The sequence below is a fragment of the Ranitomeya variabilis genome, chromosome 2 (genome assembly GCF_051348905.1).
Source record: "Ranitomeya variabilis isolate aRanVar5 chromosome 2, aRanVar5.hap1, whole genome shotgun sequence".
Lineage (NCBI taxonomy): Eukaryota > Metazoa > Chordata > Amphibia > Anura > Dendrobatidae > Ranitomeya > Ranitomeya variabilis.
In genome coordinates, this window is record NC_135233.1 from 447,582,465 (window position 1) to 447,596,756 (window position 14,292).

General features: G+C 44.7%; 1 protein-coding gene across 5 annotated transcripts in view; it reads left to right on the plus strand.

Moving 5' to 3' along the window:
• BTBD10 (BTB domain containing 10) overlaps positions 1–13,890 on the plus strand; it is a 58,762-nt gene extending 44,872 nt beyond the window's left edge. For all 5 annotated transcript variants that reach the window (XM_077287223.1, XM_077287221.1, XM_077287224.1 and 2 more), the window contains 6 exons: positions 105–390; positions 2,546–2,648; positions 9,559–9,679; positions 9,967–10,164; positions 10,797–10,907; positions 12,817–13,890. In XM_077287223.1, the coding sequence (XP_077143338.1) occupies positions 105–390; positions 2,546–2,648; positions 9,559–9,679; positions 9,967–10,164; positions 10,797–10,907; positions 12,817–13,124 (1,127 nt within the window). In that variant the 3' untranslated portion in view covers positions 13,125–13,890. The remainder of the gene's footprint in view (positions 1–104; positions 391–2,545; positions 2,649–9,558; positions 9,680–9,966; positions 10,165–10,796; positions 10,908–12,816) is intronic.
• Positions 13,891–14,292: the final 402 nt, after the last annotated feature.

The following is a 14,292-nucleotide window of genomic DNA, read 5'->3' on the forward strand; positions in this document are numbered from 1 at the left end:
TACTCGCTATATACACACAATTGTGGCTCTGTAAGTCTATACCTGAAAAATGTCTCGCCTGCCATCCACATGTTTATAAAGAAAGACTTGGTTTTCTTTTATAGATCGAGAGAAGGAATACTGTTCATCCCGGCCGAGCAGCCCCCGCCCTCAGAAAATCTCCCCCAACGGTTCCAGTAGTAGCGTTGGGCTCTGTAGCCGGAACAGTAGCCAGTCGAGTTCAGAAGGGAACTGTAAGACGGCGGGAGAGATGGTGTATGTGTACGAGAATGTAAAGGAAGGAGCGCGGAACATCCGCACCTCCGAGAGGGTCACCCTGATAGTGGACAACACCAGATTTGTTGTAGACCCGGCCATTTTCACAGCGCAGCCGAACACAATGTTGGGCAGGTTGGTATTTTGCATTTCATGGTCCAGTCGCTATGAGGCTGTCTTCTCGGCTCAGTCTATGATTTTTTTTATGGCGGATAATGGCATTCTGTCATCTTGCTGCAGGCCGTGTCCTTGCAATATTGAGCAAAAACCTAGTCTTGTGTCCACTTATAAGGCAATTACCCTATTTAGCAGTTCCTTAATGTAAAGCTTTTGTTTAGATGAAACTTTGATGAGACTGGCCAACCATCTCCTGTGTATGGGGGAGCCTTGATGGGGAGAAGAATTGGGCTGTTGGAATTTTAAAGCTCAATCTTTTTGCTTTTAGTAAAGATGGCCGTCGCCAGACCTTCTCCCCTATCCCTGTTAATAACACCTGAATGATTGGCCAAACTCATAATGGGGCAATCGGGAGAGATGGCTTTCTGCCGAATGGCCTCATCGATCTCATTTGTGGCCCACTTTATAGTCTAAAGCACAGGTGACTTTTTGTCCGTTTTGACAGTCTGGAGTCTCTCCAATTCACTCCTCGCAACCTGGGAAGTCCATAGTTGGAGGGCATATTTATTTTGATTGGTCCTGCTGTGTATAGGAATTGTTCTGATTGCTGAATATTGAACTATTTTAAGGGAAACTGACACCCAAGGAGTTTTTCCACCTAATCTGAGAGCAGCATGATGTTAGGGCAGACACTCAGATTCCTGCAAAGTGTCACTTACTGTGCTACTTGCTGTCGATTTGATAAAATTACTGTTTTATCAGCAGGAGATTATCACTACAGGACTAGGTGTCTCATCCTGCCCCATCACTAATTGACAACCTTCTGTCAATACATGGGGTACACAGAGAGCTGCCAATTAGTAATGTGATTGAGGTTTCACAGAGCTCAGCATTTGGAGAACTGCTAGATCTGCATCCGAGAGAACTGATTTTTATCAAACCTGCAGCAAGTGACACATTGCTGGAATGGAGTTTCTGCTCCTACATTATGCTGCTCTGAGTATGGAAAACCTGGTGACAGATTACCTTTTTTAACAGGTTTGTCCTCTTTTTGCAATTGAAGCATCTAAAACAAATGTATTTTTCAAAACTTTGCAAATGGTCTGGATCTCATTAGTGTTCACCGCTCACCTTTAAGACCGGCAACTCTCTATGGTTCCAAACATTCTGTACGCATCTGTTTAAAGGAGTTGTCCAGCATTATGATATTAATGACCAATTATTAGCATAGGTCATCAGTGTTGCATTTAAGGTCCAGCACTCCCACCATCGGCTGGTTTTCAGCCGGATGTAAATTGCAATTGGACCTGAAACGGCAAAGCTCCACGCTGAAAACTACAGCTCTGCTCCTATTCCGTTATATATTTTCGTGACAGCTGCCTAGAAATACATGATGCTGTCGCGCTTGTGTCGGGAGAGCCACTAGCCAGTCTGTGAATTGTGGTCTGATCTCTGTCTGTTTTATACGGCTGTCTGACTGCGCCTCAAGGGTCTTTTTGCACAGGGCAGTGATCACCAGACAAACTTTCCCATTATTGCCCAGTAAGCAAGCGACAAATGAGAAAACGCTTGTTGATTACAACTTTTATTCATATAGAAAGATTCTCATTAGTTGGTAGCTTGTCTCATGGTGTAAACCGAGAATTAGTGCCGATATAAAATAACGAATGGCCGATGATTCGTAGGAACCCCCTCACCGGCATTGTGAATGGAAGGAAACAAGCGACGATCGACTTCCTATATCATATCAGAGTTTATTTAGGGTAATTCATCAGCCCTGTAAAAGGATCCTTACTCCCAACTGTTTCTTCTTGCCATCCTACTTGTAAGGCCGGGTCACACTTGCGAGTGTGATGCGAGAAACCCGTGCATCAATACCCGGCACTGCCGCCGGCACTCGGGAGCGGAGTGTGCGGCTGCATGTATTTCTATTCAGCCACACGCTCTGATCCGAGTGCCGGGTATTGATGCGAGAGACTCGTACGTGTGACCCGGCCTAATGAGAAGGATGAAATGGTTACATGACCGCAGGGTCGAGCTACACATGGGTCTGCGCAGGAGCGGTGTACATAATAAATAAATAAATAAATGAGATTTAAAAAAATCTGCCGTTTGCAGAGTTGCTTCTGTGACTCCTCTAATCTTTCTCACCCGTGCCGATCTCGTTGTGCAGGATGTTTGGATCTGGCAGAGAACATAATTTCACGCGTCCTAATGACAAGGGAGAGTTTGACGTGGCAGAGGGAATCAGCTCCACTGTGTTTCGGGCCATTTTGGTGAGAAATCGTGCTGCCTGCTGACATTTGTTGCTTTTCTCCTACCTGATGATCTTACATATATGCTCTGAGGGTTTTCTGTGTCCGTCACTCTGTCCTGCAGTTTTTCTTCATGTTTTATGCTCTTTGTGGTGGCCTGGTATCTTCCTTTTCCTTTCTGCATATTTCTTCTGTCTTATTTCCTTTGTAACTTTCTGTGCTCATTTCTGCTTGATATGAGAAATGTTCTTAGATTCCAGAAGCTGTGGCACCGATGAATTATTCTCTTTAGAGAGGACCTCGCCGCTTTGCTGAAATCTTGTATTTCCCACGAGATAACCACATTTCTGGGGGTTGTGGTGTTTCTCTATTATTCCTCCTGGAAATGTATAGAGAGACAACTGTATAGGATATTGACATTTTCTTTGTTGAACCATTGTACCCTGATGGTGACACTGCTTAAAGGGAACCTGTCCGCAGGATTGTGCACAGTAACCTACACAATGTCAGGTCATCGCCGTTATACTGATTATATATATATATATATATATATATATATATATATATATATATATATATATATATATATATATATACATACATACATACATACATACATACATACATACATACATACATACATACATACATACATACATACATACATACATACATACATACATACATACCTAATGATGAAATCTGTCTTGTTGTTTTAATCTTTATTCTCAGTTTTTGAGCTAATGATATGCTCGTGCTCTGGAGTGGCCTGTGGGGGGTCTTCATGTGATTCTCTGATTAGGTATTCATCAGTATGGCTTCTGACAGGTCAGTGAGGGATAATAATGAATGTTATAGATAATGGGGGGGAAAAAAATAAAAATCGCCTTCTGCAGGCAGGTGCTGCAGCATGATTGCATCTATAATGTGTATTTATTTATTTTTTTATTTGGTGTGCATAAATTCATAAAAAATTAGTTTCAAAATTTGTATCCCATCAAATAAAGTACACATTATGCATACGATCATGTTGCAGCATAGGGCGGTGCCTGCCTGCAGAAGCTTGTTTTGTTTTTCTATATATAATATTCATTATGTAAAATAGGGGACAGGTCAGTGAGGGATCAGTGACCTGTCAGAAGCCATATTATTATTATTATTATTATTACTTATTTATATAGCACCATTGATTCCATGGTGCTGTACATGAGAAGGGGTTACATACAAGTTACAGATATCACTTACAGTAAACTAACAATTACAGACTGATACAGAGGGGCGAGGACCCTGCCCTTGCGGGCTTATATTCTACAGGATGGTGGGGATGGAGACAGTAGGTTGAGGGTTGCAGGAGCTCTGGTGTTGGTGAGGCGGTAGCTCCGGTAGAGGTGAGGAGGCAGCCGGGTCAGTGCAGGCTGTAGGCTTTCATGGAGGTGGCTTTTCAGGTTCCATCTGAAGGATCCGAATGTGGTTGATAGTCGGACGTGTTGGGGCAAAGAATTCCAGAGGATGGGGGATATTTGGGAGAAGTCCTGGAGGCGGTTGGGTGAGCAGCGAATAAGTGTGGAGGAGAGAAGGAGGTCTTGGGAGGACCGGAGATTACGTGAGGGAAGATATCGGGAGATTAGTTCAGAGATATATGGAGGAGACAGGTTATGGATGGCTTTGTAGGTCAGTATTAGTAATTTGAACTGGAGATGCTGAGGGAATGGGAGCCAGCGAAGAGATTTGCAGAGGGGGGAAGCGGAGGAGTAGCGAGGAGAGAGATGAATTAGTCGGGCAGCAGAGTTAAGGATGAACTGGAGAGGTGCAAGGGTGTTAGCAGGGAAGCCACAGAAAAGGATGTTTCAGTAGTCAAGGCGGGAGATGATGAGGGCATGCACAAGCATTTTAGTAGATTGACGGTTGAGGAAAGGACGGATTCTGGAGATATTTTTGAGCTGGAGGCGACAGGAGGTGGACAATCTTGGATGTGCGGTTTGAAGGACAGGGCAGAGTCAAAAGTTACTCCGAGGCAGCGGACTTCCGGTACGGGGGAAAGCATGATGTCATTGATTGCGATAGATAGGTCAGGTAAGGAAGATCTATGGGATGGAGGAAAGATGATGAGTTCAGATTTGTCCACATTGAGTTTGAGGAAGCGAGAGGAGAAGGAGGAGGATAAGGCTGATAGACACTCCGGGATTCTCGACAGCAGAGAGGTGACATCTGGGCCAGAAAGGTAGATCTGAGTGTCATCAGCATAGAGGTGGTACTGGGACTTTGAGTTGACCCAGGCCAAGTGTATAGATTGAGAAGAGAAGGGGTTCTAGAACAGAGCCTTTTGGGACTCCAACAGAGAGAGGGTGGGATGAGGAGATAGTGTGGAAGTGGGAGACGCTGAATGTGCGGTTGGAAAGGTACGAGGAGGTCTTTGATGCCAAAGGAGGAGAGGGTCTGTAGTAGTAGGCAGTGGTCAACTGTGTCGAAAGCCGAGGACAGCTCTAGAAGGAGGAGTACAGAGTATTGTCCGTTAGCTTTGGCGGTAAGTAGGTCGTTAGTGATTTTGGTCAGGGCTGTCTCAGTTGAGTGATGGGGGCGGAAACCAGATTGTAGATTGTCAAAGAGCAAGTTAGTTGAGAGGTGGGGGGGAAAGTTCAGTGTGGACGTGCTGCTTCAGGAGTTTGGAAGCGAATGGGAGCAGCGATATTGGGCGATAGCTGGACATAGCTGTTGGATCGAGGGTTGGCTTTTTAAGGATAGGCGTGATTGTGGCATGTTTGAAAGCAGAAGGGAAGGTCCCAGAAGTTAGCAATAGGTTGAAGAGGTGGGTTAGGGATGGGACACTCCGGGATTCTGGACAGCAGAGAGGTGACGTCTGGGCCAGAAAGGTAGATCTGAGTGTCATCTGCATAGAGGTGGTACTGGAATCCATGGGACTTTGAGTTGACCCAGGCCAAGTGTATAGATTGAGAAGAGTAGGGGTCCTAGAAAGGGATGGGATAAGAGTGATGGTGAGGTTGGGGAGGAGGTGGGATGTGATGGGGTCAAGCGCACAGGTGGTGAGATGCGATTTGGAGAGGAGACAATTAAGCCCCCCTTCAGTGATGTAGGATAGGGAGGTTATGGGGTTTGGGCATTGGTCTGGTATACCAAGGGGTTGTGGTGGTTAAAAATAAGATCAACCAGACAAGGCAAGTCTTCATTGTTCAAAGTGTGTGGCAAAGCCCTCAGTAGAGATGAGGATGAGGCCATACTGATGAATACCTAAGCAGAGCACCACATAAAGACCCTCCCCCCTTAAGGCCCGCCCCAGAGCACGAGCATATCATGAACTCAAAACTAAAAAATAAAGATAAAGTAACCACAAGACGGATTTCATCACTAGGTATCATTTTAATCAGTATAATGACGCCGACCTGACAGTCTGCAGGTGACTGTGCGCAATCATGCTGACAGGTTCCCTTTAATTAGCACTCACAGAATATGCAGCCTGAGAAGAGGCATGGACCCAACCTTGTCATTTAATCATGCATTTCCAGGAGGATTAAGGGTATGTGCCCATGTTGCGTTTTTTTTCTACTGCGGAAACGCTTAAAAAAACACTTACAAAATGCATCACGTTATTTTTAATGGAATTCCGCATTGTTGTGCCCATGCTGCGTTATTTTCCGCAGCAGAAACGCATCGCGGAACAAAAGGCAGCATGTTCATTAATTTTGCAGAATCGCAGCGATTTTGCAGCTATATAATTGTATTGGGACGCATGGAAAAAAACGGTAGAAAAACGCAAGAGAAAAAGCGACAAATGCCCAATAAAAACGTGAGCGGTTTTCCTGGCAAGGGAGTCCAGTTTTGATGAGGAAAATTCTGCTTGGATTCTGCAACGTGGGCACATAGCCTAAGAGTGGCTACACAATGCAGAGGTATAAGAAAATATGCCCCTGAAATGCTTTTACATTGGGAAGGTACAAGTATTTAGTAAATCAGAACTGCCAGAGTGGCGGCAGGTTCCCTTTTAATGCGTTTTGACTTTTAGGGGAAAGAGAGCAACCGAATGGGTTTATTAGGGTTTCCATTACTTTTGGGGTTAGAGAGGGGCACAGAGTAGGGGTGAGTGACCTGGAAGTGCCTGATAGAGGGCTGCAGAGTAGGGGTGAGTGACCTGGAAGTGCCTGATAGAGGGGTGCAGAGTAGGGGTGAGTGACGTCCTGGAAATGTCTGATAGAGGGGTGCAGCACTTCCCCTGACGAAGCTGCTGCGGCAGCGACACGCGTTGGGTTAGCTCCCGCCATACCCACCCGCATTTTTGGGCTATTTGGCCCGTTTGGCTCCCTGGTTCATGGGGATGCCAGTTTTGCCGTGAAAACCCTCTGCTACCAATCCCTGCTACGTGCTGCGGGCTCTATTGGACTGATTACAGGTTGTATTCACTGCCTTTGTGCAGCTCTATGGTTAGTTACTCTGACCTAGGGACAGTCCACAGCATGGTCACCTATTCTGGGTGCTTCAGTCTTTATATTGGTCACGTGACTTTAGCCCGAACAGATACTTCATGCAGGGTTATGGATTTGGTGCAGATAGGGCTATGAATATGTCTATTAGGTATTGTCGGCATCATTGGGACTGTATGGACTATTGGGTATGATGTGTGGGTTGATTTGGATATCATGTTTTAAATGTTTTTAATGTTTTTTTTGAGGTGTTGAATAAAGGTGCTTTTTCATATTCATAAACGCATATAGCTGGTTTCAATAATTGTGGTAGTGCATACCATATTAGTCCTTCTTTTCTTGGTTGACAGAGGGGTGCAGAGTAGGGGTGAATGACTTCCTGGAAATGTTTGATAGAGGGGTGCAGAGTAGGGGTGAGTGACTTCCTGGAAATGTCTGATAGAGGGGTGCAGAGTAGGGGTGACTGACCTCCTGGAAGTGGCTGAAAGAGGGGTGCAGAGTAGGGGTGAGTGACCTCTTGGAAGTGGCTGAGAGAGGGGTACAGAGTAGGGGTGAGTATCAGACATTTCCAGGAAGTCGGAGGGGTGCAGAGTAGGGGTGAGGGACCTGGAAATGGCTGAGGGATGCAGAATAGGGGTGAGTGAACTACTGGAAGTGGCTGAGACACATTAGCCCACCGTGTAATGGAAGTTAAGAGCGGTCCGACATGCTGTCCCTTCCCTATTAGAAAAAGATCCGATAGCAATCAGTGTCCAACTATTTAGATGGTCCATACGAGGACCTCAGCGGTAACTCTGATGGGACGTGGCCTCTCCTGCGGACCGATCCCGACAGTTGTCTTGGGGCAGAGGTGGAGACACCGAGACGTACATCTGCAATCCTCATTCTTCATAATAAACCCTGCAACTATTCCTGTCTCGCATCACGAGAGTCTATTTTGGAGTTTATTATTGGGCTGCACCATGTACTTTTTTCTTGCTGAAGTATGTTGCGGAGCACTTAAAACCATATGAGATTTTGGAGAGTGGGTTATGACGCTGTGGCGGAGCAGCTGTTTATATCATCTTAGCACTTAAGACTTTACATTCCAGACTGAGACGTCGATTCCTCATCTGTGATGCCGCGGTCTCAGCTGTAGTGTACATGTGGTCTAGTAGATGATGATCAATACCAGGCCGCGGCAGCTTCAGCCCTGCATTATGAAGTGGTCTGTATTCTGCTCCTCTCCATAGCTGCATTGTGCTCACATTGGGGAGGGGCCTCCAGCCATCTTCAGGGGGTGGGGGGTAGATGGAGATAGTGAATGGGCTACACACACACAAACATAAAATGACTTTGATTAGTTAATATGGTAGGCAGCTCTGAACAAATGTGTTTTGAGCGAGCGCCTAAAACTATGCAAGTTGTGGATGGTCCTAATATCTTGGGGGGGGTAGAGCATTCCAGAGGATTGGCGCAGCACGGGAGAAGTCTTGGAGTCAGGAGTGGGAGGTACAGAGGTGCAGAGGTTAGTCGAAAGTCGTTTGCAGAGCGCAGTGGTCGGCTAGGCCGATGAGGGAGGAGATGTAAGGGGGTGCCACACTGTGGAGAGCTTTGTGGGTGAGAACAAGTACTTTGAATTGTATCCTGTAATGAATGGGCAGCCAGTGTAACTACTGGCGAAGAGTGGACACGTCCGAGTAACGATTAGCCAGATGGACGACCCTAGCTGCCGCATTAAGGATAGACTGGAGAGGGGAAAGTCGAGTAACAGAGGCCAATTAGTAGAGCGTTACAGTAGTCCAGGCGGGAGTGGATTAGGGCGACAGTGAGAGTTTTTGTTGTCTCCATGGTGAGAAAAGGGCGGATTCTAGAGATGTTCTTTAGGTGTAAGCGGCACGAGCGGGCAAGAGATTGTATGTGGGAGGTGAAGGAGAGATCGGAGTCAAACATAACACCCAGACAGCGCGCCTGCTGCCGGGGTGTTATTATGGTGCCAGCCACGGAGAGGGAAATGTCAGATTTAGGGAGGTTAGTAGAAGGCGGGAGCAGAAGAAGTTCAGTTTTGGAGAGGTTGAGTTTCAGATAGAGAGCGGACATGATGTTGGAGACTGCAGACAGACAGTCACAAATCTATTATGCAGCTTTGTTACGAATATGTAAAATGAAAGTACCGGTAATTGCCGAGACAAGGCAGTAAAGGGTTTTACATGGGAGAAATGGGGACCAGTGCACATATATAGAAGCCAGACGAGGATTTCCCCTTCCAGTTATGGGTTGTGCTAATGCCGGCATCCTAGCTTCTTATAACCGAGCCATGACTGCTGGGACAGATCACATTACAGATCCGGACTTGACTTTAATTGGACTATGGTATTTTTGGTGGGAGGTATCTGCAGATTGCATCATTTTTGCCATTTAAAAAAAAAAAATTAAAAAATATATTTGCTGTGAGCATCATAGTACAAGTGTGAACAGAGCTTTTTTGATAATTTTTTTTGTTGTTGTTGTTTTATAAGGATTACTACAAGACGGGGATAATTCGCTGTCCTGATGGAATATCTATCCCTGAGCTAAGAGAAGCGTGTGACTATCTATGTATCTCATTTGAATATAGCACTATCAAATGCAGAGACCTCAGTAAGTATATGGTAGAAACTTCTCTGCGTCTGTCCAGCTCTTTCCATTTCACACTTTTCTCTTGTGTGGCAGCACAGATCAATGATGCAGTCACCATCCATGTAGCTTCTTTCTCGTTTGGTATTCCCTTTCTGTGTCTTGTACCTTTTTTGCTTTATTTCAGTATAACTTCCTGTGCCTTTTGTTACTGATTACCTCAGTGTAACTTCCTTTGCCTTTTTGTTACTTACTGCCTATATCTTGGAAGAGCAGATGTTTCAGATGCATTAATTTCTTGCATATTTCAGGTGCGCTAATGCATGAACTGTCCAACGATGGAGCCCGGAGACAGTTTGAGTTTTACTTGGAGGAGATGATCCTGCCCTTGATGGTTGCCAGCGCTCAGAGTGGAGAGCGAGAATGTCACATAGTGGTGCTAACTGATGACGACGTAGTGGACTGGGATGAAGAGTACCCTCCGCAGATGGGAGAAGAATACTCACAAAGTAAGATATGTTCTTATTCTTGAAGTCTAGCAGATTTAGGTCCCAGTTCATCAAGGAGTTTTAGTTGGAATTCTGGAGTAAACCTGCATGAAATGTTTTACGTTTTTGCCTAACTCAAAGTTGTTGCAGGCAGCGATCGATCGAGACCCCCAGCCTTTGATCCGTACAATTCTATCATTACGACCTAAAAACAAACCTCAAACTTTGGTACTGTTTCCCATCCACATTTCTGCATGTTGCTGGGTTATCATTTCAAAGGATCTCCTACTTGTTCAGTGTCTGTACAGAGGTTGGACCCCGGGATGTGTAATATTTATATCATTGTACAAGCATCTGATAATGCTACAGCTAATTTCTTCCCATGCAATTAACCGGCCATGTAAAGCAGAGCTCATAGGTGCTAGGTATAATCATAACATCTCCCAAAGTGAAATAAGTTTTGGGAATATCTAAGCAATGGAAAGTATCTAGCTTTTTTTTTTCTATGAGGTAGAGAAAGTAGCAGATTCCTGGCAGACAGTCTTTGATGTACGACTAGGTTATATTTCCCAATGCATTTTATAAGGAGAGTTCTCCGGTAACGCAGAATGATGAAATTGTTTTTTATGATATATATTTTTTTTTCTCTCAAGTTATTTACAGCACGAAGTTGTACAGGTTCTTTAAATATATTGAAAACCGAGATGTAGCAAAGTCCGTACTGAAGGAGAGAGGCCTTAAAAAGATCCGGCTAGGTATTGAAGGTGAGCACCTCCCCCACTACCTGTCTATATTTATAACGTGGGCAGTTAATGGAGTTTTCTTACCTTTCACTTATCAAATTCTCTGGAATCAAGAATGGAGAGATTTTTAATTCTATTGTGTATAGTTCTTTGCCTAGGTTACTAGCCACCTTGTAGTCTGAGTGGCCGGTTACCTAGGCAAAGAGCTTGCATCACTTGTAAGGTATATGCAAACCTGCATCTGCTGCAGCGCTCAGTTTGGGGCATGCTCCTAGTCCGAACTGTCAATCTGCAGGAGGGGTACCACCATTGGCAGTGAGGCAAAGCAGCCGGGCTTTCATGAAAGATGGAATAAACCATATTAACCGAGAAATTACCTAAAGTAACAAGTCCTTCCAAAGCTGCACACTGCTTATATTGAGACAGATGATCACAGTGAGTATTCAATACTTTGTTTAAAGAGAACCTGTCAGCAGGATTTTGCTATGTAAACTAGAGACGGGGCCATATTAGTGCTCTAATACTGATTAAAATGATACCTGTAGTGAAGAAATCAGTTTTGTGGTTCTTGTGCAATGTGTTAACGTTTTGCTGTAAGCATGTATTTGTACATCGGGTCGGGACTGTGGGCAGTCTCTTTTCTTGGTGCTCTGGCCCCTCAGTCTGCCTCCAGTTTAAATGACAGGTCACTGATCAGTCAGTAAATTGCCAGATATTTTTAATATTGTGCCTGCGCAGCCCTTTGTCTCCAAACACTAGGTCTCCCAAAATATGGCACCAACGGCGCATGCACTGTCGCATCTAAATGTCTATACTAAGTCTCAATCTGCTCATGCGCCACCCACCTTGACTATTGAGCCAGCGCAGGACAGGAGATCGTAAACTTTGTGCTGGGTCGGGGCATGCGCAGATTGAGAATTAGTATAGACTTTTGGATGTGACAACACATGCGCCCCCTCCATTTGGTGGGAGACCTAATGTTGTTTTCTGGAGACAAAAGTGCACGGGCGTGATATTTAATATAGGAAAGGGGTTACTGACTGATCAGTGACCTGTTAATCAAACAGGAGGCAAATGGAGCAGCCAGAGCAACAAGAAAAGAGACTGCGCATAGTCCTGTCCTGATGCATGAGGACATGATCACACAAGAACCACAAAACTGATTTCTTCACCGCAGGTATCATTTTAATCAGTATTACAGCACTAATAGGCCCCTTCCCTAGTTTACATAGAGAACCTGTCAGCGGGACTTTATTATGAACAGTGTGAAAATGGATCCAGCTCACACACCAGCGTGTTGATAAAAATCTTTTATTCGGCTTTATTTGGAGGAATTCTTTTAAAAATGGTACAACATCAATTAGGATGTCTCAGACAACACTGCATATTTTAAATAGGGGGTGATGTATAACACATGTGACCAGTGTTCAAGAACGTTACTGTTCGAAACGCATATGGTGGTTCTTAGACAACATTGCATATATTAAATAGGAGGTGATGTATGAGACGTCCTAATTGATGATGTACCATTTTAAAAAGAATTCTTACAAATCTGTAATTCGGCTTGATTTGGATCAACACCCTGGTGTGTGAGCTGGATCCATGTTCACATGGTTCAGGTTTGCCGAGTGCTGTGCAGCAGCAGGATTGCTGTGCAGCAGCAGGATTCCTGTGCGCCTATCCTGGAATTACGCCTCAGGGGTGAGCTGATTTTACACTTATTTAGGACTTTAATATACACTGTCTCCTCTGTTAGCAAATTGTGAAAATGTATACATTCCTATAGACCCAATGTGTGATTATGGCATGTATTTAGTTTGCCTCCCTCACTTATCAGTTCGAAGAAATTCCAAGACCATTTGTGCCTCCATAGCTTGCGCGCATTGATGAGACACAAGCAGCATCTTACCTAGTTTCTCACTTCTTCTAGGTTACCCAACATATAAGGAAAAAGTCAAGAAGAGGCCAGGTGGGCGGCCAGAGGTGATCTACAACTACGTGCAGCGGCCCTTCATCAGGATGTCCTGGGAGAAGGAAGAGGGGAAAAGCAGGCATGTGGACTTCCAGTGTGTAAAAAGCAAATCCATTACAAACCTGGCTGCAGCCGCCGCAGACATCCCACAGGACCAACTGGTGGTTATGCACCCAACGCCTCAAGTAGACGAGCTCGATATCTTACCAAATCACCCCACCCCAGGCAACGACACAGAACCAGATGGGCAGAACTCCACCTTATAATACAGGCTTCACTACAGCTGCTGGGAAAGGGTGCAAAGTTCTTGACATCCAGAGGCAATGTGTAATTCACCGTTTCAGGAGGTGAATCCCACCAGTCACTGGTGATCAGTTACTTTTCCTCTACAATCAGTACAAACAAAAAGAGGTCTAAACGGCGATGTGGCGTTAACGCCAAATGTGGGACATATACTATACCAACAAACTGTTTTTGTTGTGCAGTGTGGACTTTTTTAAAGACCAAAGGAACGAGCAGATGTTCCCGCTGTCTTGTGATGTTGGCTGTCTCTTCACTTCTTCCCCGCACATTGTAAGGATCCCTTCTCTGCTACACAGTGGAAGTTGGGCAATATCACAGGGTCCCCCCTCTATTAAGTACACCCAGTCTTTCGTAGTGGCACTTTATGGATGGTTTCAGATGGTGTTTGTAAAGTTATTTTATAGTATATTAGTACTAACTTAAAAAGTGCATCTATATAGAAAAATGTTTGGATATATAGTGAGCTTATTAATCCCCTCTAAATATATTCTGAGCACAAGCGGGGTCGTCTCTTCCAGAGCTGGAGGGCTTCACACAAAATCCTCCCGCTCACAGTATATCATCATGAAACTGCAGTGTCCGGAGCAGCCGGGATGTCGGTCAGTGCGGCTTGAAGCAAACGATGCCTTACACCACAATCTTTGCTGGGCCAGGTTTACCAATAGAATTGTTTTACAATAAATGATTGTATGTTTTGCATTTAAATAAAAGTAATTATTTTATATTGTCTGAGACGCTGTGGAATAGTCGTCTAAGGCCAGAGAGGGCTTAAACCTGCCTCTGTCATCCTTATGTGTAAAGCTCATTTTAATCCCATAATAGATGCATTGTTTGCCTATAAATAACCCGCGATTACATTAGATTGTTGGGAAAGGCCTGTAAGACAAGTCAGGCTGCATTCACACTGGAAGGATCGTGATCGAGTTTATAGTGTGATTCTTTTGTGCAGCACAAAGGATCAAGGTTCTTGGTGGTGCATCGTACATTCACTTAACGATCAGTGTGCATCATTTACACAAGCAGACCAAGTAAAACGGGCATTTACCAACCAGTGGCACGATGCGATTCCCAATTGGTAAGTGTCTGTTTTGCACATCACTTCTAGTCTGCTTGTTCACACAGGGCGATGCA